Source organism: Scyliorhinus canicula, chromosome 1 (genome assembly GCF_902713615.1).
Source record: "Scyliorhinus canicula chromosome 1, sScyCan1.1, whole genome shotgun sequence".
NCBI classification, from domain to species: Eukaryota; Metazoa; Chordata; class Chondrichthyes; order Carcharhiniformes; family Scyliorhinidae; genus Scyliorhinus; species Scyliorhinus canicula.
The window spans coordinates 287325483-287352816 of NC_052146.1; the positions used below are offsets into that span (position 1 = coordinate 287325483).

At 42.9% G+C, this 27334-nt stretch overlaps 1 protein-coding gene across 1 annotated transcript in view; it reads left to right on the plus strand.

The window, feature by feature from the left end:
* Nucleotides 1–27334, plus strand: part of birc6 (baculoviral IAP repeat containing 6) — a 312870-nt gene that overhangs the window by 189262 nt on the left and 96274 nt on the right. The window contains 8 exon segments of the mRNA XM_038814802.1: nucleotides 617–1409; nucleotides 2541–2576; nucleotides 2578–2691; nucleotides 6693–6822; nucleotides 8545–8676; nucleotides 9687–9854; nucleotides 11586–11759; nucleotides 25977–26173. Coding sequence (XP_038670730.1) covers nucleotides 617–1409; nucleotides 2541–2576; nucleotides 2578–2691; nucleotides 6693–6822; nucleotides 8545–8676; nucleotides 9687–9854; nucleotides 11586–11759; nucleotides 25977–26173 — 1744 coding nt within the window.

A 27334-nucleotide genomic window follows, 5' to 3' on the forward strand; every position in this document is an offset into this window, starting at 1 on the left:
CATGGAGATTTTGAAGTGTTGTACTGAGTCTTGAGCACTATCTTACTGTGTAGCTATATAGAACATAGAAATTACAGTGCAGAAGGAGGCCATTAGGCCCATCGAGTCCACACTGATCTTTGGAAAGAGCACTTATGCCGCACCTCCAGCCCTGTAAACCCACCTAACCTTTTGGATACTAAGGGGAAATTTAGCATGGCCAACCCACCTAACCTGCACATCTTTGGACTGTGGGAGGAAACCGGAGCACCCGGAGGAAATCCACGCAGACATGGGGAGAAAGTGCAAACCCCACACAGTCACCTGAGGCCCGAATTGAACCCGGGACCCTGGAACTGAGGTAGCAGTGCTAATCACTGTGCTGCCTTTTCTACTTCTATGTTTTGTTGCAATATACAATAAACATGGGCTAATGTGCCTTTAAATACAGTAGTTCTTTTTTTAAAATATAAATTTAAAGTATCCAATTTAGAATAACCACTGTGCCAACGTGCTGCCCGATAGTTATTCTGATTGTAAATCTGCACCTTTATGTTTTGCTGCTACAAACACATTTATATCACCAGAGCAATTTCAAACTTGTACTATAAGGTAATTGTAAATTTTATCTTTTCAGATTACTGTACAACTGGTCCATGTCACTTCCTTGCAACATGGTTCTGAAGAAATCTGTAGATAGTTTGCTGTGTTCCATGTGTCACATTCATCCAAGCTACTTTTCTTTGCTAATGGGTTGGATGGGCATCACTCTGCCTTCTCTACAAATGCAGCACAGACTTTCCATGACAGATGACAGCAAGAAAGAGGATTTGGATTCTGGTTTAACGGATGACTCCAAAAATGCACAAGCACCCATTGCACTAAATGAATCACACCTTGTAACTCTAGCAGCAGCAACCCAATCTCCAGAAGCTATCAAACAGCTTCTGGAGTCAAGTCTACCGTCAATGCTTGTGAAGAGCTTAATCAGGTTCTGCTTTAATCATATTTCCAGTTTGGATTGTGCAGTGCCTTATGCAGAGGTTGCCACAGACCGAAACAAGCGGCATCATTCCCAGCAAAATGTGATCAGTAAGGTTCCCCTCACGGCAGATCTGGTGGCTCCTGTTCTGCGATTTCTAACTGAAGTAGGCAGCAGCCACACCATGAAGGACTGGCTAGGGGGACCAGAAGTAAACCCCTTGTGGACTGCTCTCTTGTTTCTGCTGTGCCATTCCAGTAGCAGCAGCTCTGGACACCACCATCACAATGGGTCCCAATATATTGGATCAAGATATCTTCCGTCTGCCTCTTCACCTGCAGGAGTAGGACTGACCACTCAACAGAGAACAGCAATTGAAAATTCCACGGTGGCATTCTTCTTGCAGTGCATTTCTTGTCATCCAAACAATCAAAAATTAATGGCTCAGGTAATTTTAGCATTTCTGATTGCGGAGTGCCTTTATCCAGTGTGTAGCTGACCACATGGATTGAATATGACCCACGTGGGTTTGGAAGCAAACTTTTTTTTAATTTACAACTATGTTTTTATCCACTTTATTGAAAAAAAAGTAAGAAAAATAATCAGAATTACACTTGTTAAGCTGTGTTCATATTTTTTACCTGGGAAAGATTTTTTTTGTTCTTTTTCTATCTTGGAACTGTTAAACTCATGCTTTTGATGAGTTCTGGTATCCCGGCTACTTTAATCATACTTCCATCTTTAGAAATGTTAATGGTTCTATATAAGCTCCATCCTCATTTACTTGGTGTATGTATTTTCAGTGAGGGGTACTGGCAGCATCTTCAGGAGAGTATGTGAAAAATTACAGAGCAGCTGAGGTTTTCAGATTGCCCGTCTAAGTGAAAAATCCAACTTATAGTGTTCACTTACTTGATAAACTACTGGGGAAGCTTTGCAGAGATGACTTTATTCTCTGTCAGTTATTACACTTCACCTCCCTCCCATGACCCACTTGCTGGTTCTATAATTGCCAGCAGCCTTCAGTGCTCCCCAAATGTCTACTTTCAAATTTCCAACCTCAACTCACACTAAAACACTGAATAAGCACAATTAGCAAGTTCATTGAATAGCAATGAGCTATTAGCTTGTTTCACTTCTCTATCGTCTAGGGCTACTGAGGTTATTTTTTTAACTTCCGCCCTTTCCCTTCTGAAATAAACTCCCTTAAACATAGACAAGAAATTGAAATTTGCATCGTCCTGATTCCTATGAGTCAGCTACTTTCCAGATACATTCACTGAGCCATTAAGTAGCTGCAGTGGTCATTTCTACTGTCTGATATTCATTCCAGTTTTATGAGCTCTACAACCACCCTCAATGGTTCAAAAGTTCTGTCATGATAAGCACCAAAGTTCTAATAACCAAATCAAATAGAAAAAAAGAGTTAATTTAGACACTTTTACAGCGTAGTTAATAAGTTAGAAATAACTAGATTTTAGTATTTTGCTGGATTGGTTTAAATACTGTGTGGAGCATTGTCAGATTCCCATTAAGCAATAATACAAGAGAACTTAATTTTCAATTGAAATATTTTCAGGTTCTGTGTGAATTATTCCAATCGACACCTCAGCGAACCAAACGTCCCAACTTCTGGAAATATTTCTGGGCTTTATCAGAGGCTTTTCTTACAGCTAATGCTGAAGATGAGAAAGTAGTGACTGTTGTTTCTTCTTCATTCTCCTTGCCCTGTAAGTACTGATTGACATTGTCAGCAGAGCTAAAAGATTTTCTGAGTGCTCCCTTAGAACAAGAGGATAAAAGAAATGAATGGTTTCTTTGGGGAAACTTTTAGTCAGATGCACATTTTGCATTGAATGACATGGAAGTAATATTTAGAATATTGAGCGAAGGTGGCAGGAGCTCATTGATCTGGCGATCACTAGCCATCTCAGTTGTGCATTGCGATTCATGAAGGTGCCTCATCATGTTCACAATATGTCTCGCGAAACATATTAATCCATTGAGCATAGCTGCCTCACTTCAGTATGATGCATAAATCACAATTTTAAATCGGTTGTGAACCTGAGTGTGTAGCGTGGACTGTGGAATCAGTATTCTTTTGTTGCTCAATTTAAGTTGTGAATGTGAACAGATACAAATATCCACTTCTTCACAAAGGAAGCACGACTGGTTTGAAGATGGATTCAAATGGAGGGAATGTTTTGCTTTTGTTTTGTCACTGAATTGGTCCAGCCTCTTGTAAATTGCATTCTGATATTCGCAAGTACAGTTTAAAAAATAAACCAAGGTATCGGTTTTGCAGCTGCTGTACTGTCATGAACAATAACGTAAAGAGTTATGGGGATAGTGTGGGATAGAATGTGCTTAATTATCTAGAAACAACAATGGTTATGTACTTCATGAAGAGTTCAGTAAATTCCCATGCCTGCGTGGGTTTGACTCCTACAACCCAAAGATGTGCAGGTTAGGTGGATTGGCCATGCTTAATTGCCGCTTAATTGGAAAAAATAATAATTGGGTACTCTATTTATAAAAAAAAGTTCAGTAAAAAAAATCTTGGAATCCAAGTGGCAGGATTCTCCAATAATGAGTCTCGGCCCCCGCTCCAGCGTCAAAATGCGGTTGTTTCACTCTGGACTTCTCCTACCTGAAGGGGGCTAGCAGGGTCCCGGAGTACTCCCTGCAGCTCTCCCTGCCAATTTGGGGCCTGCACTTCCGGTCGGGAGTCTGCACATAAGCACGGCAGGGGCCGCGGCCTGCCCCGCAACATGGCGGACTCGCAACGCGGAGTAGCCCGATAATATAGGCCCTTCCGAGATCACATCCGCCTGCTGATCGTGCCCCCCGAGTCGTATGCCTGGCCGTCGCTGAGGCCCCCCCCCAGTGATAATCCTCCCCACTCCCCACACCAGGACCAGCCGCGGACTGAGGTCCGCTGCCGACGACCGTTCCCGACAGGCAAACGTGGTTGGAACCACACCGCCGGGGAACTCTGCCAGTTGTCATCAGTGAATCACGGCGCCTCTCTGTTAATGGACCCAAACCTGCGGGTAGCGGGTGTCGAAAATGGTTTTCGGTTGTCAACGCCATTCTCTGCCCCCGTTGCCGATCGCGATTTTGGCGTGGTGGCTCAGAGACCCGCCCAAGAAGCTCGAGGTAAGGGGCAGGACGTTTAGGGGGATTTGAGGAAAAGCTATTTTACCGAGAGGGTGGTGAAGGTCTGGCGTGCACTGCCTAGGATGGTGGTAGAGGCGGCTTGGACAAGCACTAGGTAAGTGATAACATTCAAGGTAATGGGCCAAATGCTGCCAAATGGGTATTAGGTAGGCAGATCAGGTGTCTTTCATGCATCAGTGCAGATTCGATGGGCCAAACAGCCTCTTCTGCACTGTATTATTCTGTAATTCTGTGAAATGGAAATGGTTTGGTTGTAAACTAATGTCCATAATTATTGGAAAAGTTATTTTAGAGAGTATAGATGAGGCCCATGGCTTACTGATTCTAATGAAAAATTAATGTAATTCCACAGCATAATTCATAAAGCTTTCAAGAATTTTGTGCAATAAAAGTAGAATTTGTAGTCCTGCGTTAGTTTAAACCAGCAATCCACATTCCAGGTGAATAAACCTGAATCTATTTCTTGGTTTACAATGTAGTGACGCACCCACTAGATGGCTTCCTTGGACTCTGTATTCAATGTTACAAGCGAGCATAAGATGGAGTTGCCATAGATTCTAGTCGCATTTGATTTTCCAGAGAAATCTTCATTTCAAAATTATTTAATGCGCTGGGTGGCACGGTGGTGATGCAGATGACCTAATATTCAGTTTGAGACATTATATTCCGACTTTGTTATTTCTGCTCAATTGAGCTTATTATTTAATTCAAAATTTCTTGATGCACAGTAAGCTCTAAACTGTGAATGTATGTGCTGAAATATAGGCAGCAAATACATTCTTGCCCCTAAGAATCTATGGAAAAAGTCATAATGCAAATACCTATATCACATGTACTGCAGAGTTCAAAAGGTGCCTCACCTACGATCTTTTTGCTGGCAATTAGGAAAAGGCATTAAATATGCCATAAGACATAGGAGCAGAAGTAGGCCACTCAGTCCATCGAGTCTGCTCCACCAAGCAATGAGATTTTTTTTTAATAAACATTTTATTGAGGTATTTTTTGGTATTATAACAACAACGCAATAAATGTACATGAAACTATAAACATAGTGCAAAATACTCTAAACTAAACTAACCCGCCCCCCCCCCCCCTTCTGCTGATGATTAATTTTCCGCGAAGAAAGCATTGAGGTTATGACTGATCTGCTGCACTCCGTGAGCAAAAAAAAAAAAGCAAATAAGTTCTTTATTATTTGCGTATGTAATTTTCTGAGGGGTACACCGAGGGAGAATTCTGAATGTCCAATTCACCTTACAAGTATGTCTTTTTGAACTTGTGTGGGGGGGGGGGGGGGAGAAACCGGAGCACCCGGAGGCAACCCACATAGACACGGAGAGAATGTCCAGACTCCGCACAGAAAATGATCCAAGCTGGGAATCTAACCTGGGCCCCTGGCGCTGTGGAGCAACAGTGCTAACCACTGTGCTACTGTGCCGTTCATAAGAAATAGAAGCAAGAATAAGCCATAGGGCACCGTTAACTAACTCTGACCTTTTCAATAAGATCATGACTGATCTGTCATAGTTAAGGTACTGGATGGTCCAAAGATTGATGGAGGAGGAATTATAAAAGCTGGCTGTACATAAGATTGATATGTCACCAGGACTAAATGGGATGCACCCGAAGATGCTGAGGGAAGTAAATGCATAAATTGTGGATGCACTGGCCAAAATCTTTCAATATTCCTTTGACGTAGGGATTCTCGAGAGATCTGGAAAATTGAAAATTCTACACCTTTTTCAAAGAAAGGGTGCAAGAATAAACAAGCCAGTCAATTTAACCTTGATGAGGAAACTTGTAGAAATGACAACCCAGGACAAAATTAACAGTCACTTGGGCAAGAGTGAATGAATTAAGGAAAGCCAGTTCCAATTTGTTGAAATCAATTCATGTCTAACAAATTAAGTTTTTTGTTACGGGAACAAAAAGCACTGATGAGAGTAAATGTGACGTACATAGACCTCCAAAAGGCATTTGATAAAATGCTACATAATAGGCTTCTCAAGAATGTTGAAGTGCATGGAATAAAAGGCACACTGGCGACATTGATATGAAGTTGGCTGTGACAGGAAAGAAGAGTGTCAATGGTTGTTTTTTGGACTTGAGGACTTGATACAGTGATGTTCCCCAAGGGTCAGTTCTTGGAGCACTGTGTTAAGTCATGTACACTTGGGTGTATAGGGCACAATTTTGATATTTGCAGATGACACAGACTTACAAACATTGTTGAACTGGGTGTAGGATAGTGATAGATTTCAAAAGGACATAGGTTGATGGAATGGGCATGAAATGAAATGTGCAGCGGAGAAATGTGATGAGGGAAGAGCAAGGAGAAGCAATATAAACCAATGGGCGCAATTCTGAAGTTGGGTTGGTGGGGATGGGTGAGGTGCGGATGGTTGAAGAAACGGGGGGGATGATCAATTGGAAGAAGAAAGCAATTTAAATATGGGAACAGGGTGTAAATTGTTTTTGTCTTGCGACATGTGTTCATTCTACTGTGAGTCGTAATTATTTATCCATCTCCCACAAATTTTTTTTCTTTTAGCTCTATAAAGGCAGAATTAATGCGACCAGCCATGTGATCCAACATCCAATGTATGGAGCTGGACATAAATATCGCACCCTACATTTGCCAATTTCAACCACGCTGGCTGAAGTTTTGGACCGTGTATCAGGTATTATTTTAAAATCATGTATGTATTAAAACATAATCCAATAAACCTTTCAACGTTTCATGTTGTCTGCACAGATGTAATGGTGTTCATGCAAATACTTTGACACCTTTAGACCTTTGAAGAATCGAACTTGCCCTTTTGTAAATTAAGTTTTATTGGAAGTATCTCCAGTCAGGACTTTAACTAATTTTATGTGCATATGAGCGGCAAAAACCTGTACGTTGTACGATATGGATTCGTGTATAATTATCAGTGGCATTTAAAGTCCTAATGTTGATCGAGAGCTTTAGGATTAATGTAAACATTTTTCTAGAATTAAAATGGAGGACCAGATTATACTGGGATGCTTTGTTCAGAAAAGACCAAGTTTTTATGTGCTTCATGTTGTGTATTTCATTTGGTACTTTGCAGCAAACTGGGGTTAAATAATGCTTTGTGGGTGTGGGGCGGTGGGTGGGTGGGGCAGTGGGCAACCTGACAACAGCTGTAGAATCACAGATAGTTCCAGCCTGGAAGGACGCCTCGTTATTGCAATCACACTGTCCTAAGGTTTGCTGACCAGAATTGCACTATGCTCCCCATTACACACAGTACTTCCCTTGGTAGCCTAACCAGTGTTTTATGTGGTTCCAAGCATTACCTCCTAGCTCTTACATTCAGTGCCTCAGCTCATTATAGCAAGTATCTCATATCTCTTCTTGACCACCCAATCCTCCTATCCAGCCACCTTCTGGGTGCACTCCACAATTCCTCTATTCCGCTATTTTTCTCAGTATTCCTCCATTTATTGTGTATTCCCTTCCTTGGTTAGCCTTCCCCAAATCCATTATCTCACACCTCTTGGGATTAAACTCTGTTTACCTCTGTTCTGTCCACCTGACTACCCCACTGATATCTTCTAGCAATCTACAGTTTCTTTAACATTACATGGCCAGTTTTTTGTCTCTGTACATTTTTTGTACCCCCAACATTCAGATCCAAATCAATTGTTTATAGCAGAATACTGTTTGAACACATTTAAATCACAGACTTGGCCAGTTTAGTTATCATTCAAAACCGTAAGCATTTCTCATTTTAAAATTGGAAAATAAAATTAACATTTTCAACGTTGTTCGAAGTGGTGGAGAATTATAAAAGATTCCATCTCTAAAAGACAATTATTTGAAAATGTGATTATGGGTCTATTAATACAGCTGTCAAGGTCAGTCACTATAGTTCATACAGTATTACAGATTTTAGTTACGGGTACTGTGGCTGTCAGACTCAGCAAAATCTGTTTACAGTTTGTTAGCTAGTATTTCTCTGATAAATTATCTTTCCTACAAGACCTTGAATAAATAAACGGTTATTGCTGTTTCCTTCAAAATATGTGAGTAGTTGCACAAACCTAGTGCATGAAAAGATACTATAATGATGCATTGGTCTTGTGGGTAAACCAGAATGAAGGTTAATAAAGAGTGTGCTTACATACTAATATTAAACATGGGAGAAGGCAGGAGAATGGGGATGAGAAAATATCAGCCATGAGCAGACTCGATGGGCCGAGTGGCCTAATTCTGCTCCTATGTTTTATGGTCTTCTGGCTCAGTAACTCGTGTGTTTGATTATAAAGGAAAATAATTTCAGAAATTGATTGGAGGATTATTTTAAGGTTTTATGTTGGGAGTATTGACTGTCCTTTGACATGTATGTATTTTCGCCCTATGCACTTTTGCACATTAGATACACCAAGTATCACTGCTAAATTAATCAGTGAGCAAAAAGAGGAAAAGGAGAAAAGGAACCAAGAGGAGAAAGACAAGTTGAAGAGTGACAATGGCTTCCAAGACAACTACAGTGTTGTTGTTGCCTCTGGTAATTAATGCTTGTAATACATCTATGCACAGCCAGTTATGTATGTGCTGCAATTTTGTTTTATGAACCCCCTGGTGGCCTCTTCACTTAATCATGCCGAAAAAGGCTGCTACTTCAGAATACAGAATATTTATTGCTGATGCATTGTGAAATAATTGTATGGTGGGAGAATAAGTACAGATTATTTTAAAAACCGTTTCTGACGTGTTATGTTAAACTGTCCAAATGCAATGAGGTTAGAGATGTTGCAATTCACTTGAAAAATGTGGTGGATGCTGCACATTATATCACTTAATATTTTCATGGTGTTCAAAGCCAGTGCAAGTCTTACTTCTCAATTACATACTCGAATTTACCTGGGATTTTCCTTGCATGCAACATAGCTTGCTAGTTAGATTTTAAAAAGCTGCATCCTGAATTAAACTTCCGGCAGTATCCCTGCTCACCTGAATATATCCCAGTAACAATATGCTGGCACATTGAAGGCTAACTAAAAATTGACTTCTCATTACTTGTGTGAATACCGTAATAAATTTCTGTTGCTGGGCTTAAGAAAACAAAAGTCCAAGGGAACATTTTTTTTGCTGAAAGTATTCCTTCATTTTAAGTTGGGAAGCATAACATCTTCAATTTCTCATCTCTATAGATGCCATTAACTTGACATCCCCTCTCAGGTAGGTTGTTCAGTGATTATGCAGGGAATGAGTGACTCTGTTAAAAGGCATTGTCTAAGCAAATAGGATCTTAATTTGGCCATTACAGTAATTTTTAAAAGCCCTGGAAGATATATAGGCAACTTTATGCTGCTTCCGACTGACTACTTTTTGTGTGCTCATGAATATTAACTCACCATCTCATTAACTTTGAAAGTTTTCAGTAGATTTGAACCAAGCTTCACTAATGCCATCATCTCATCAGACAGTGGAGTTCCTTCTTGTGCTTTAAAACTAAGTAACAGACATTTCCTCTGAGTGTTTGTCATGTGGGCTTACGCTGTCATGCTTTATCAGGGCTGAAGTCCCAGTCAAAGAGAGCTGTTTCAACTACACCTCCAAGGCCACCATCAAGAAGAGGAAGAGTGATGACTGACAAGTTGGCAACTGCCTCCTCATCTACAGAATCTGCTAACAAAACAATTAGTGTCCCTGTGTTCCATCTGTACCACAAACTTTTACCAGGTGAGTAAACGTTACTGGAAGATTAATACTCCTATTCCACACTGTAGATTATAGCCTTCACTCTCAAACGCATTTATCCCAAACTGATTACAGGTGATGAAGGAAGATGTGCCCATTGTTGTACCTGTAAAACCTCAGATATATATATTTTGAATTTAGGCTACCAATCAATATTTTTCCAATTAAGGGGCATTTTAGCATGGCCAATCCACCTAGCCTGCACATCATTGGGTTGTGGGGGCGAAATCCATGCAGACACGGAGAGAATGCAAACTCCACACCAGAGCCAGGATAGAACCTGGGACCTTGGTGCCGTGAGACAGCAGTGCTAACTACTTGCCACCGTGCTGCCTTAAAACCTCTCATACTTCAGACCAGTTTACTTACTCAAAGGTTTTACCTAGAATGTCTTTATTAACGAGGAAACAAATCACAAATACAAGTTTAAAAATTATTATGACCCACAAAATACCACAGGTACCCAAGATCAATATACATCATCCATAAAGATGGCTTGGTAGGCTATGGATCTGATAGCTGAAATTCCTCTGGCCCTTTCTTTATGAAGGTGGTTCTCGCTGGCTGTCACTTGCTTCCTTCTGGTTTGGTCTGGTCTGGTCAAGATCACTTCATACACAGTCATTGCTTTCGAGTCCGGAGTGCCTGTTTTTATCCCCCTCCCTTCACGCCCTTTTGCCATTTCCTCTGGTTTTCTGCCAATGATGCCTCGGGAGGGTGTCTCAGCAGCCAATGATACGGTTGATAACCATTTGACAGGCCACCTGAGCCTGTTCAGGTGTCCCATCTCTGGTGGTGTGGGCTGCACATAACCTGTTCCCACATAAGGTAACAGTAGAAACCCTGGGTGACGGAAAGTCTGGCTTGATCCAGGCTACTGACAATAGACCTGTGCATATCAATAGGGTGCAATGATCTCCTTGATGGGTGGTTGACGGGGCAGGTCCGGACATATTATGGCAGTTTGTGTGTTGGTTGTGTATCTGACTTTGGTCAAATCTGAATTCCAACAGGATGCCTGAGGTTTGTCTGCTTTGGCACCAGATGTTGATTCTGGTTATTCTTTAGAGCTGAACTATGTCACTTCAGAAGGCAATTAAGAGTCACTGGTGTGGGACTGGAGTCACAAAAAGGTCAGACCATGTGAGGATGACTATTTCCATCCCAAAGGGACATCTGTGAACCAGTTAGGGTTTTTCACAATCTGACATTCCCATGATCATTTTTTATCAATGCCAGCCTTTTATTTCCTAGTAAGAAGTCTTACACCAGGTTTCATAGATTTCCTAGATACTTTAAAAACTGTTTCTCAAGTCTCCAAAGGTGATGTTCAGATTTGAGTCTGTTTTCTGGATTGTTGTCCATGCCCCTGAATTATCAGATAGCATAACTGCTGCTATTACGGCACACCCATTGAGGTTTACCGTTTGCCAAAACATTGAGTTTGAACCACTCGCCAGGATTTGAGCACATACTCTTGAGTTAATACTTCCGTGAATAACTTAAGAACTGTAAGACAAGACAGTGAAAACAATGTCTGTGTGCCTGTTCAGGTGCCTATTTTGTTTATTTTTACTCCGTGCTGATAGATTAGTAAGTGTATTGTACATTAATTTAGCACAAGGTGTGTGACAGAATTTTTAAAATGTCCTTTTAAAATCATTTAATAATTGTTTAGATGTCTAAAAATAACCACCAGATGTTGTTTCCTAGGTCAACCACTGCCGGCAGAGGTGACACTAGCCCAGCTGTTAACTCTCTTGTATGACCGCAAACTCCCCCAAGGCTACAGGTCAATAGACTTGACTGTCAAACTTGGCTCTAAAGTAATCTGTGACCAAAGATTGTCAAAAACTGATTCATTTAAACGTCTTCGCACAGACAAAGGTATGATTCTTTTTCATAATCGCCCACATGCATGCATAGTCTTTGCACAGCAATAAAGTCTCCTCTCCCCTTTGTTTGCTGCCTACACGTTAACTCAGTCAGTATCAACCTTAATGCTGGCAGGAGGTCTGGTTTGGAGTTGGAAGATATTTTTGCTTCGCTATCCCTGCAGCAGAATTTAGCAGAGAGAACCTCTGCAGAAATATGTGTCAGTGAAGTGCAGAAGTTGGGGTTTATTGAGGCTACAGAGAGAATATCATTAGGCCAAGCTTTTAATTCTTGTCATCCAAAAGCTACAATTGGAAGTTTCTGGATGTAAGGTTTCTGAGGAAAGGTTGAGCATGTTGGGTGTATGCCCATTGGAGTTTTTAAAAATAAATTTTAGAGTACCCAATTATTTTTTTTCCCCAATTAAGGGGCAATTTAGCGTGGCCAATCCACCTAACTGCACATCTTTGGGTTGTGGGGATGAAACCCACGCAGACACTGGGAGAATGTGCAAGCTCCACACGGACAGTGACCGAGGGCCGGGATTCGAACCCGGGTCCTCAGCGCCTAGGTCCCAGTACTAACCACTGAGCCAACCTGCTGCCCCCTGCCCATTGGAATTTTGAAGAATGAGAGGTGACCTTATTGAAATGAATGAGATTCTAAGAGGATTTGACCGGGTGGATGGTCAGAGGATGCTTCCCGTTGTGGAGGAGTTTAAAACTATGGGACCCGGGTTAAAAATCTTCCATTTTAAGGCTGAGATGAGGAGAACATTTTCTGGGTGTTGTTGTTCTGTGGAATTCTGTTCCCCAGAGAGCAATGGAGGCTGGGTCATTAAATATATTCATGGCTGTTTTTGATCAACCTGGATTATGGGGACAAACAGACAGGAAACTGAAGTTGGAGCCACAGTCAGATGAGCCACGACCTTCTTGAATGGTCAAGCAGGCTAGTGGGGCTGAATGGCCTCCTGCTAATTCTTGTATTCTATGACCTATTGCCACCTCCATAAGCTCAAGGTGGTTAACATTCCACAGATGGCATTCATGGAACTTGTCCCACAGTTGTCTATCCCTGGTATGCAAATTAACAGCGAGCGCGGGATCCAACCTTTGTAGAATCCCATTTCTGAAATGGATTTCAAAACCTCTGCCCATTTCTTAACTAGTTAGTTACATTAATTGATCATTTCTTTTTTTTAAACTTAGAATGGTAAAATTTCAAACAAATTTGTAATTAAGTATGCATACAAAAGAGCAACTCTTCTGAATGATACCTTGAAAAACTCAAATCGGTGGGACTTTTGTGTTCCAATGGAGAAGGTTAAAAGCAAATCTAGTAGAGGTTTTCACATTATAAAGACTTTGTGAAACATTTCAAGTGGTTGTCAAATTGAAAGGAGGGGCATACAGCCAGAATGATCACTGAAAATTAGACTTCAAATTTCATAAGTGACTACTGAAGCAGCATTATAACAATTTAAGAAGAAGAAGAATGTGAGAGGGTATGGAGAAAACATAGGGAAATTAGATTGGAGTCGGGCCGCTCTCGTCTGGCATCGGCACGGTTATGGTGGGCAGATCGGTTTTCTATAGATCTATAATATGGCATTGGCATATAACCTATCTACTCATGGAACTGCATTTGCACAGAATTTCAATTGTTTAGATCAGGAAAACTATGGAAATACTGTAGGCCTGACTTAATTTTTTATTGCTCACTTAAAAAGACTGAACAGTCTTTTTACACATTTATATTAACATCTCTGTACAGATGGCTAGTTTCACTTGTACATGCAGTTTGGGCAATTGATGTATGGTTGTTTAAGGTAATTTCACAGTTTAAGAAATTTGATGTCTCAGGAATTTGTGGGAAGATTTAATCACTTCAGTAATACTGCTGTTTATTGGGGGAGAAAAAAATCTAAATTAGTTCTGGTTGGAGAATAGCTCCAACCACATTTATGTCACATTGAGCAAAATGGTGTTTTCCAATCCAGCCAGTTGAAACTGGGACTTGGGATCCCTGTGCTCCCCTTACATTCCCCTCCCCAATTCTGTTCCCTGCCCCTGTGAAGATGCAATTAACTTTCCAACATCTACCCTCCTTACTTGCAGCTATTTTCTGCAGCTGGAAAAAGGGGCTTTGTGCATTTTACAGGCACACCTTAAATTTGTTCCTTTCTATACATAATATTCCATTTTATCTGTAAGCATTACCTGGCACAATTGATTAGCTTTATAAGATTATAAAGGGATAGAGTGATGGTGTGAGCTTGGGTAGGGTGCTCTTTCCAAGGGCTGATGCAGACTCGATGGGCTGAATGGCGGCCTCCTGCACTGTAAAATCTATGATTCTATGATTATAGGAGCAGAATCAAACCATTCGGCCCAAGGAGTCTGCCCCGCATTTCGATCATGGCTGTTCCTCATCCCCACTCTCATGCTTTCTCCCCCATATTAATCAGTAAATCCCCTTATTAATCAAGGTGCTGTTACTTACCGGGCTACAGACCAAGAGCTGGAAGGTGGAATTAGACAGAATGGTTCTTTCTAAGAACATAAGAACTAGGAGTAGGTAATTTAGCCTCGAGCCTGCTCCACCATTCAATATGATCATGGCTGATCTCATCATGGCCTCACCGTATTGCCCCTTCTCCATAACCCATCAACCTGTTACTAATTAAAAATCTGTCTAACTCCTCAAATAAACTCACCGTCCCAGCATCCACCGCACTCTGGGGTGGCAAATTCCACAGATTCATGGCCCTTTGGGAGAAGTAGTTTCTCCTCAATTCCGTTTTAAATTTGCTACCTCTTATCTTGAGACTATGACCTCTTGTCCTAGAATGCCCCACAAGAGGAAGCATCCGCTCCTGCTCTCTTTCTCACTTCAATTTTCTCACTTCCACCTTCTGTCATTCACTATCTCCCCTGCCTGCAGGACTTTCTCTAGCAATTTCTGTTTTTTAAATTATATATTTAAGAGTACCCAATTAATTTTTATTCCAATTAAGGAACAATTTAGCGCGGCCAATCCACCTACCCTGCACATCTTTGGGTTGTGGGGGGTTGAAACCGGCGCAAACACGGGGAGAATGTGCAAACTCCACACGGACAGTGACCCAGAGTCAGGATCAAACCTGGGACCTCGGCGCCATGAGGCAGCAATGCTAACCACTGCGCCACCGTGCTGCCCCTTCTAGCAGTTTCATTACACATCTGATTGGTGCAACCCTCTGATGGTGCAACTATTTCCAATATTGTCTTTGTGCATCCTTTATATTGTTGTTACCAAATTCTTTCTAGCTTCACCTTTATTGCAAGAGGATTGAGTATAGGAGAGATTTCTCACTTTAATTACCTTAGTGTGATCTCACCTGGACGATTGTGTGCTAATTTCATAGTCTGGACCTTTTATTCTCTTGAGTTTTGAAGAAAGATAGGTGATCTCATTTCAAACCTGCCACAGTGCCCTACAGGGTAAATGATGGATGATTTTTCCCATGGCTGGGGTGTCTTGAGTCAGGGGACACAGTCTCAGAATAAGGGGCAGATGAGGTGGAATTTCTTCACTCGGAGGGTGCTGAATCTTAGGAATTCCCTTCCTCCGAGGGCTGTGGAGGCTCAGTTATGAGTAGTTCAGTCATGAATATGTCCAAGAATAAGATTGATCGGTTTCTACATATTTTGTTTCCTAAATTTAGAGTATCCAATTCATTTTTTTCAATTAAGGGGCAATTTAGCGTGGCCAATCCACCTACTTTGGATTGTGGGGCGAAACCCACGCAGACACAGGGAGAATGTGCAAACTCCACACGGACAGTGACTCAGAGCCGGGACCGAACCCGGGACCTCGGCGCCATGAGGCTGCAGGGCTAACCCACTGTGCCACCGTGCTGTCCTCGGTTTCTACATATTAAGAAATAAGGGGGAAAATACAGGAAAATGGTGTTGAAGTAGAAACATAGAAAATAGGTGCAGGAGTAGGCCATTCAGCCCTTCGAGTCTGCATCACCACTCAATATGGTCATAGCTGATCATGCAAATTCAGTATCTCACTCCCACTTTCTCTCCACACCCCCTGATCCCTTTAGCTGCAAGGGCCACGTCCAACTCCCTCTTGAATACATCCAACGAACTGGCCCCGACAGCTTTCTGTGGTAGAGAATTTCACAAATTTATAACTGAGAGGTTCTTATTTATCTCAGCCCTGAATGGCTTACCCCTTATTCTTTTGATGTGACCCCCTAATTCTGGGTGCCCCAACGTCAGGAACATTCTTCCCGTATCTAGCCTGTCCAGTCCCATCAGGATTTTATATATTTCTATGAGATCCCCTCTCATTCTTCTAAACTCCAGTGAGTACAAGCCCAGTTGATCCTATCTTTCTTCATCTGTCAGTCCTACCATCCCAGGAATTAGTCTGGTGATCCTTCGCTGGACACTCTCAATAGCAAGAATGTCCTTCTTCTAACTAGGAGACCAAAACTGCTCAAGGTGTGGCCTTACCAAGGCCCTGTATAACTGCAGCAAGACATTACTAGTCCTATACTCAAATACTCAATCTATGAAGGCCAGCATGCCATTAGCTTTCCTCACTGCCTGTTGTACCTACATGCTAACCTTCAGCGACTGTTCCACCATGACACCCAGGTCTCGTTGCACTTCTCCTTTTCCGAAACTGCCACCATTCAGATAAGCTGCCCTCAAGTTTTTGCCACCAAATGGATAACCTCACATTTACCCACATTATATTGCATTTGCCAAGTATTTGCTCACTCAGTCAGCCTGTCCAAGTCACCATGCAGCCTTTGTATCCTTCACAGCACACACTGCCACCCAGCTTAGCGTCATTTGCAAATTTAGAGATATTGCATGCAATTCCTTCGTCCAAATCATTAATGTATATTGTGAACAGCTGGGGTCCCAGCACTGAACCCTGTGGTACCCCACTAGTCACTGCCTGCCATTCTGAAAAGGACCGTTTATTCCCATTCTCTGCTTCCTGTCTTCCAACCAGTTCTTGATCCACATCAATATGTTTGCCCCCAGTGCCATGAGCTTTGGTTTTACTCACTAATCTGTTGTGTGGGACCTTGTCAAAAGCCTTTTGAAAGTCCAGATAAACAACATCCACTGATCCACCCTTGTCCACTCTACTGGTCACATCCTCAAAACATTCCTGAAAATTTGGAAGGGTCCGAGGTTCGATTCCTGGCTTGGGTCATTGTCTGTGTGGAGTCTGCATGTTCTCCCCGTGTCTGTGTGGGTTTCCTTTGGGTGTTCCGGTTTCCTCCCAAAAGTCCCGAAACTCATGCTGTTAGGTAATTTGGACATTCTGAATTCTCCCTCTGTGTATCCGAACAGGCGTCGGAGTGTGGCGACTCGGGGCTTTTCACAGTAACTTAATTGCAGTGATAATGTAAGCCTCCTTGTGACGGTAAAGATTATGAAAAAAAACTGGTCTATAATTCCCCATTTTCTCTCCCTCCTTTTTGAAAAAGTGGGGTTACATTAGCTAGCCTCCAATCCATTTGGAACTCTTCAATAGAATGCTGGAAAAGTATCACCAATGCATCCACTATTTCTAGGGCCACTTCCTGAAGTACTCTGGGTTGCAGAGCATCAGGCTCTGGGGACTGATCGGGTTTTAATCCCCTCAATTTCCTTAATACAATTTCCTGACTAATGGATTTCCTTCAGTTCCACCTTCATGCTAGACCCCCTTTCCCTTAGTATTTGCGGAAGGTTATTTGTGTCCTCCTTAGTGAAGACAGATCCAAAGTATTTGTTCAGCTGGTCTGCCATCTCTTTGTTGCCCATTATGAATTCACCTGATTCTAAATGTAAGGGTCCTACATTTGTCTTCACTGATCTTTTTCTCTTCACATATCTATAGAAGCTTTAGCAGTCAGTTTTTATGTTTTCTGTAAGCTTACTCTCATATTCTATTTTCCCCCTTCCGAATTAAACACTTTGTCCTCTGCTGAATTTAAAATTTCTCTCAGTCCTCGGGTTTGCTGCTTTTTGTGGCCAATTTATATGCCTCCTCTTTGGCTTTAACACTATTCCTGATTAGAGCTGGGATCGAACTTGTGACCTCTGTGCCACTGTAACCCACTGTGCCACCGTGCTGCCCTTCGAATTTCCTATTTGATGCCATCCCCAACTTCAGCACGGTAGCATTGTGGATAGCATAATCGCTTCACAGCTCCAGGGTCCCAGGTTCGATTCTGGCTTGGGTCACTGTCTGTGCGGAGTCTGCACATCCCGTGTCTGCGTGGGTTTCCTCCGGATGCTCCGGTTTCCTCACACAGTCCAAAGATGTGCAGGTTAGGTGGATTGGCCATGATAAATTGCCCTTAGTGTCCAAAATTGCCCTTGGTGTTGGATGGGGTTACTGGGTTATGGGTTTATGGGGATAGGGTGGGGTTGTTGACCTTGGGTAGGGTGCTCTTTCCAAGAGCCGGTGCAGACTCGATGTGCTGAATGGCCTCCTTCTGCACTGTAAATTCTATGATTCTGTAAATTCTGTGATTCACAACTACTGTTTGGTGCCCTGTACACAACTCCCACTAACATTTTTTTGCCCTGTGGCAGCTCAGCCCATACAGATTCCACATTGTCCAGGATAATGTCTGTCCTTCCTATTGCGTTAATCTCCTCTTTAACCCGCAACGCTACCCCACCTCCCTTTCCTTTCCTTTTACCGTTCCTGAATATTGAATACCCGTGGATGTTGAGTTCCCATCCTTGGTCACCCTGGAGCCAGGTCTCTGTGATCCCAATTACATCATATTTGTTGATGATTGTCAGAATAGTTAATTTATCAACCTTATTACAAATGCTCATTGCATTGAGACGCAGCCTTCAGGCTTGTTTTTTTTAACATTTATTCCCCATTTAGACTTCTGACGTAATGTGGCCCTTTTTGATTTTTGTCTTTGGTTTCTGTGCCTTCCACTTTTCCCTTTACTGCCTTTTGTTTATGTCCTCACCGTACTTTCCTCCGACTTCCTGCATTGGTTCCCATCCCCCTGCCAAATGAGTTTAAACCCTCCCAGCAGCACTGGAAACCCCCCCCCCCCCGTTTTATAACTCCTACCTCCAGAGCTGTCGAACAGTCTTGACAGGAGCTGCAGTTGGACACACTTCCTGCACATGAAGGCGTCAGGGGCGGGAATCATAGAATTTACAGTGCAGAAGGAGGCCATTGAGCCCAATGAGTCTGTACCGGCCCTTGGAAAGAACACCCTACCCAAGCCCACACCCCCACCCAATCTTTTTTTTGGGACACTAAAGGGCAATTTAGCATGGCCAATCTACCTAACCTGCACATCTTTGGAATGTGGGAGGAAACCGGAGAACCCGGAGGAAACCCACTCAGACACAGGGAGAACGTGCAAACAGTGACTCAAGCCAGGAATCGAACCTGGGACTCTGGAGCTGTGAAGCAACTGTGCTAACCACAGAGCTACAGCCCCCCCCCCCCCCCCCCCAATGTGGCACTGGTAGCATCCTAAAATTACTACCTTTTGAGGTCCTGCTTCTTTGTTCAGTGAATGGTAGGGGCAGACTCGAAGGGCTGAATGGCTGACTCCTACTTTGTATGTTCAAGGTGCAGTCCGTCATTGTGGAGTAATAATTTGCTGTTCCTGTTCTCTTTCACTCCTCCTGCCCTCTCACCCCACATTATTTGGTCTCAACCAGGTGGCTAAGTACTGTGATTGAGTCTCAACTGGACTCATTTTTTTCTTTTAATGAAAATCCACTGAAGCCAGTTATGCAAGGACTGTGCACTGGTTATGCAGTGTACATAAATGGTGCATTTCACAATTTTGTTTTGCACATCCTTTGCAAATACATTGGTAGACTTAGAAAGTGCATAATTCATGGAATTAGCAGTCTTTATGTATTCTCTGTTTCTCGTAACATAGAAAACAGGCAGCCCGCATATACAGCAGGGAAAGGACTCGAGAGGTTACTTAGATCCAGGACAAAGTAGAATAATTCTCAGTCAAACCCACTCCGATGACCACTGGCTTATTCGGGATATTCCAAGGCCACTGGCTGACTTGAATTCTGTTCTAGAATACTGGTAGATAGCGAAGTTGGAGCCAGAATGTGCAAATTCTCACAGCAATGGCGAAGTGCACTTCTCAGAGAAGTGGTGCAAAACAATCTAGCTCCAATTTCAGAAATGACAGTGCCTGGAATTTGACAGGTGGGTCTGTCACTGGAATAATGATATCCTAATTCCTGACCATATTCAGGATATAATGAAGAAACACGGTCCACAAAGGTTGGTGACGGCTTCTTGTGTGTTTCCTCCCACAGGGGCTGGTTTAGCTCACTGGGCTAAATCGCTGGCATTTAAAGCAGGCCAGCAGCACGGTTCGATTCCCGTACCAGCCTCCCCGGACAGGCGCCGGAATGTGGCGACTAGGGGCTTTTCACAGTAACTTCATTGAAGCCTACTCGTGACAATAAGCGATTTTCATTACATTTTTCATTTCATTTCCTGCTAATTAGATGACGAGCTGCTGCAGAAGTTCAAGAATAAACTTAACGTGACAGCAAACCTACCGATAGAATTTAAGGATGGGACTGCAGCTACCTGGTCCAGCAGGAAGGGGAGCTCACGGTCTTCTTAGCAAACAAGCTATCTCTCAGCCTGTGCTGTTGTAAATGCTGTTCAATAGTTACCTTTGTCATTTAAAAAAAATTTTTTTTTTAGAGTACCCAATTAATTTTTTCCAATTAAGGGGCAATTTAGCGTGGCCAATCCACCTAGCCTGCACATCTTTAGGTTGTGGGGGCGAAACCCACCCAAACACATGGAGAATGTGCAAACTCCACACGGACAGTGACCCAGAGCCGGGGCCTCGGTGACGCGAGACAGCAGTGCTAACCAGTGTGCCACTGTGCTGCCCCACTTTGTCATTTTAACCTACAGTTACGAGCTCTCCATCCACCAAAACTCTCATCTATTAATTCATTTATGGCCTCTGCAATTTAGCATGCAACTGTTGTCCCTCCCAATTCCAAAAAATGTCCCTGTGATTCCTCCAGCCTTTTCTGCAATTCCCTGTTCCTTACCACTACCTCTGGTGGAAGGGGTTTCAGCCTGCTTGTCCTGCTTCTTGGAATTCCCTCTCTAAATTCTCCAAGTCAATTGCCACCTTTTGAAAAAAACAATGAATCTCCTCAATTTGTGATGACCCCTTCGTATTCTCTCCCTTTTCTTGCTTGGTGGTTGTTTTTCACGCACCTTTTTGAAGTTCTTGAATAAATGCAAATCTGTGGTGGTATGGAAATACTTGTGCATTTTTCCCGTAGCATGTCTTAATTTGATCATTTTTTTGATGTGGCAAGTCTTAATGCTTTGAGCAAATATTTGGCAGAATGAAATGAAAAATTTCCTTGTGGTACACAATATTAATGGCTTCCCCAGCGCAAAGGAGAACGCAGCAAAGAAGTCTTACAAGGATGATGGCAGAAATACATGTGCATACATATCGGGAAAGGATTGGCAGGCTGTGTCTCTTTTCTCTTGGTGGGTGAAGTTTGGGGGGGGGAAGAGAGAGAGAGAGAGAGAGGCAAAAGAATCCTGAGGGATGACCTAATAGTAGTCTTTAAAATCATGAAGGGTTTTGATTTGGTGGCTACAGAGAGAATGTTTCCTCTTGTGGGGATGAATATCACAAAGAAATCAAATAGGAAATTTGGCAAGAATGTCTTTACCCAGAGAGGTGTGAATGTGGAACTGATTATCACCAGGAGTCATTGAAGTTACATTCGTGCCAGGCAATGACTATCTCCCACAAGACAGGATCTAACCATCACCCCATGACATTGAGTGACATTACCATCCCTGAATCCCCCACTATCATGGGCAGCATGGTAGCACAGTGGTTAGCGCTGTCTTCACAGGGTCGATTCCCCGCTGGGTCTGTGCAGAGTCTGCACATTCTCCCTGTGTCTGCGTGGGTTTCTACCGGTTTCCTCCCACAGTCCAAAGACGTGCAGGTTAGGTGGATTGGCCATGCTAAATTGCCCTTGGTGTCCAAAAAGATCAGGAGTGGTTATTGGGTTACGGGGATAGGGTGGAAGTGAGGGCTTAAGTGGGTCGATGCAGACTCGATGGGCCGAATGGCCTCCTTCTGCCCCTGAATGTTCTAATCAACATCCTGGAGGTTACCATTGATCAAAAACTGAACTGGACTAGCCATATTAATACTGTGGCTGGGGCGGCATGTGGCGCAGTGGGTAGCACTGGGACTGCGGCGCTGAGGACCCGGGTTCAAATCCCGGCCTTGGGTCACTGTCCGTGTGGAGTCTGCACATTCTCCCCATGTCTGTGTGGGTTTCAAAGATGTGCATGTTAGGTGACAAAGCCTGTCCACCATCCACAAGGCACAAGTCAGGAGTGTAATGGAATACTCTCCATTTACTTGCATGAGTTCGACTCCAACAACACTCAAGAAGCTCGACACTGTCCAGGACAAAGAAGCGCGCTTGATTGCTACCCCTTCCACAAACATTCAAACCCTTCACCACCGATGAACAGTGGCAGCCATGTGTATCATCTACAAAATGCACTGCAGTAACTCACCAATGTTCCTTAGACAGCACCTTCCAAACCCACAACCACTACCATCTAGAAGGACAAAAGCAGTAGATACCTGGGAATGCCACCACCTGGAGGTTCCTTCACTGTTGCTGGGGTAACATCCTGGAACTCCCTCCCTAACAGCATGAGTGTGTACCTACACCTCGGGCTGCAGCGGTGAAAGAAGGCAGCTCACCACTACATTCTGAATGGCAACTAGGGATGGGCAATAGATGCTAATCTAATTAGTGACGCCCACATCCCGTAAAGCAAATTTTTTAAAAATGTGAGAAGTATAGATGAATTTAAGGGGAAGCTGGACAAGTATCTGAGGGAGAACATAGAACATTACAGCGCAGTACAGGCCTTTCGGCCCACAATGTTGCGCCGTCCTGTGAAACCCCTCTAAAGTCCCTCTACACTATTCCCTTATCGTCCATATGCCTATCCAATGACCATTTGAATGCGTTTAGTGTTGGCGAGTCCACTACTGTTGCAGGCAGGGCATTCCACGCCCTGAGTAAAGAACCTATCTCCCCTCAATTTAAAGCTATGTCCCCTCGTGCTGGACATCACCATCCGAGGAAAAAGGCTCTCACTGTCCACCCTATCTAATCCTCTGATCATCTTGTATGCCTCAATTAAGTCACCTCTTAACCTTCTTCTCTCTAACGAAAACAGCCTCAAGTCCTTCAGCCTTTCCTCATATGATCGTCCCTCCATACCAGGCAACATTCTTGTAAATCTCCTCTGTACCCTTTCCAATGCTTCCACATCCTTCCTATAATGTGGCGACCAGAACTGCACACAATACTCCAAATGCGGCTGCACCAGAGTTTTGTACAACTGCAACATGACCTCATGGCTCCGAAACTCAATTCCTCTACCAATAAAAGCTAACACACCGTACGCCTTCTTAACAACCCTCTCAACCTGGGTGGCAACTTTCAGGGATCTATGGACATGGACACCGAGATCTCTCTGCTTGTCCACACTACCAAGAATCTTACCAATAGCCCAGTACTCTGCCTTTCTGTTATTCCTTCCAAAATGAATCACCGTACACTTTTCTGCATTAAACTCCATTTGCCACCTGTCAGCCCAGCTCTGCAGCTTATCTATGTCCCTCTGTAACTTGTAACATCCTTCTGCACTGTCCACAACTCCACCGACTTTAGTGTCATTTGCAAATTTACTCACCCATCCTTCTACGCTCTCCTCCAGGTCATTTATAAAAATGACAAACAGCAACGGCCCCAAAACAGATCCTTGTGGCACACCACTAGTAACTGGACACCAGTCAGAGCATTTCCCATCAACCACCACTCTTTGTCTTCTATCAGCTAGCCAATTTCTGATCCAAACTGCTAAATCACCCTGAATCCCATGCCTCTGTTTTTTCTGCAATAGCCTACCGTGGGGAACCTTATCAAACGCTTTACTGAAATCCATATACACCACATCAACTGCTTTACCCTCATCCACCTGTTTGGTCACCTTCTCGAAGAACTCAATGAGGTTTGTGAGACACGACCTACCCTTCACAAAACCATGTTGACTATCTCTAATCAAATTATTCCTTTCCAGATGATTATACATCCTATCTTTTATAAACCTTTCCAAGACTTTTCCCACAACAGAAGTAAGGCTCACTGGCCTATAGTTACCGGGGTTATCTCTACTCCCCTTCTTGTACAAGGGGACAACATTTGCTATCCTCCAGTCCTCTGACACTATTCCTGTAGACAAAGATGACTTAAAGATCAAAGCCAAAGGCTCAGCAATCTCCTCCCTAGCTTCCCAGAGAATCCTAGGATAAATCCCATCCGGCCCAGGGGACTTATCTATTTTCACACTTTCCAGAATTGCTAACACCTCCTCCTTATGAACCTCAAGCTCTTCAAGTCTAGTAGCCTGTATCTCAGTATTCTCCTTTGCAACTTTGTCTTTTTCCTGTGTGAGTACTGACGAAAAATACTAATTTAGCACCTCTCCTATCTCCTCGGACTCCACGCACAACTTCCCGCTACTGTCCTTGACTGGTCCTACTCTTACCTTAGTCATTCTTTTATTCCTGACATACCTATAGAAAGCTTTAGGGTTATCCTTGATCCTACCTGCCAAAGACGTCTCATGTCCTCGCTTGGCTCTTCTTAGCTCTCTCTTTAGAGCCTTCCTAGCTAACTTGTAACTCTCAAGCGACCCAACTGAACCATCACGTCTCATCTTCACATAAGCCTCCTTCTTCCTCTTGACAAGTGATTCAACTGCTTTAGTAACCCATGGTTCCCTCTCTCGACCACTTCCTCCCTGCCTAACAGGTACATACTTATCAAGGACACTCAGTAGCTGTTCCTTGAACAAGCTCCACATTTCCATTGTGTCCATCCCCTGCAGTTTTCCTCTCCAGGCGATGCATCCTAAGTCTTGCCTCATCACAACATAATTGCCTTTCCCCCAGCAATAACTCTTGCCCTGCGGTTTATACCTATCCCTTTCCATCGCTAAAGTAAACGTAATCGAATTGTGGTCACTATCACCAAAATGCTCACCTACCTCCAAATCTAACACCTGTCCTGGTTCATTACCAGGATGTGCGGGTTAGGTGGATTGGCCATGCTAAATTGCCCGTAGTGTCCTTAAAAGTAAGGTGGGGGGGGGGGGGGGGGGGGTTGTTGGGTTACAGGTATAGGGTGGATACATGGGGTTGAGTAGGGTGATCATTGTTCGGCACAACATCGAGGGCCGAAGGGCCTGTTCTGTGCTGTACTGTTCTATGTTCTATTACCCAGTACCAAATCCAATATGGCCTCGCCTCTTATTGGCCTATCTACATACTGCATCAGGAAACCCTCCTGCACACATTGGACAAAAACGGATCCATCTAAAGTACTCGAACTATAGTGTATCCAGTCAATATTTGGAAAGTTAAAGTCCCCCATAACAACTACCCTGTTATTTTCGCTCCTATCCAGAATCATCTTTGCAATCCTTTCCTCTAGAAGAGAGAAGATAGATGAAGTAAGATGGCAGAAGGCTTGGATGGAGTACGTGCTGGCATGGAAACGTTGGGCTGAATGGCCTGTTTCTGTGCTGTATACCCCAGAAAATCCTATGTGAATAGGTTGAGCTGATCCAAGCCCAAATAAATATGGAAAAAGTTTATTTGTATCTTAAAATCTCAAAATAATTGAAACCTGGGTTTCCTTGAATTGGTATCGAATTTTAAATTGCTTCTTTAAATTTAGCATATTTTAATGAATGGAGTCTGTCTATCTGATTCATTCTGCAGAACTGTCTGGATAATCAAAACTAAATTTAAAACACAGCTTTCCAATCAAACCTCAACAACTAGTAGTTATAATGTTGGGAGTATTACAACATAGCCTCAGACGTTTGATCAAGTTTTCAGACTCCTAATTACATTTGAAATGTAATTCTGTAACAGCTGCTCAGTTATGTGACCTCTTTGTAACCTTTATCAGTGCAAGTTTCTTTACATTCCCTTGTATGACTCTTAATGAATCGATTCAATACTGTCCCTTGCTGTGGCAGTATTGCTTTATATTTTTCATGTATTGGGGTCTAATTTATATCCACTATTTTATGTAGAACTTGGAGAAGGCCTGACCAGCTGTCCTGAAGATGAAGCGTTGCAACCAAGTGATGACTGCATAGATAGTGCCCTGGATGAGTCTTTGCTGGAAACTAACCCGATCCAGTCTCCACTTCAGGTGTTTGCTGGCATGGGTGGGCTAGCACTCATAGCAGAAAGGCTGCCAATGTTGTATCCTGATGTTATCCAACAAGTAAGTGATATATTTGCTGATGCATTCTGCAATCATTCATCACACCCTCCTGACATGTAAGGCACTTGAGATTTTGCCATGCTCTCATACGTTTTTATAAAATTTCAGAGTACCCAATTCATTTTTTCCAATTAAGGAGCAATTTAGCGTGGCCAATCCACCGACCCTGCACATCTTTGGGTTGTGGGGGCAAACCCCACGCAAACACTGGGAGAATGTGCAAACTCCACACGGACAGTGACCCAGAGCCTGGTTCGAACCTGGGACCTCAGCGCCGTGAGGCAGCAGTGCTATCCACTGCACCACCATGCTGCCCTCACTTTTCCCCAGTTGAAGATTGACATGCTGACATATATCACTGCTCCAGTTATGATAGTGTTGAACCATCAAATTCTTGATGTTTGTTGAGCTGCTGAGCACTCAATAATTGAGTGCTGCTCTCAAGAAGCAACAAGAAAGGAGAGAGAAAATTGGCCCTGATGAGTGGCACAGCTTTATGTAAGATGACATAAAATAGAAGGTACAAATCCTTGATATGATGAATTCTAGATGAGAGCTGCTTTTTAAATTTTCTGCATATTCTGGTACTTCCAGTACATGAGCACAATGCTTTGCACAGTTAAACATTTCCACTGAAATTGCTGCCTTTCGATTGTCTAGTACTGGATCTAACTAGCACTCAAAAATTCCCAATTTATAGTAAAAACCTTTTTTGGGAATTTGCTGGAAGCAGCTCTATCTTGCTAATATCCAGTTTACCAGTCCTAGTTTATTTGAAGAAGTACCTGTGCTCCCATTTTAAACTTTCCTAACATTGATGGAGCTCTGTACCTTTTGCTCTCTGTCCCAGAATGTTGCATTGGCCTTAAAATGCTTGACTAATACCGTCCTGACTGACGTATGCTCATTCAGTTTTGCTTTTGCTCGATGAAGCAGGTCTAATATTTTCAAGCTTGTGTTATATTTCAACAGTAATAAAAGTCCTTGCATCAGTCGAATTATGTTGCGATTGATTCTTTAAAAAAAATAATGCTTTTGAGATATGATGTGGAATACTCAGATGGCAAATGGTTGAATTAACAATGAAAGATGAATTTTCTAAATAATGGAGCTTTCTATGTAGGAGCTATCCCATTGTGGTTGGCGCAAAAGCTGCTGAAT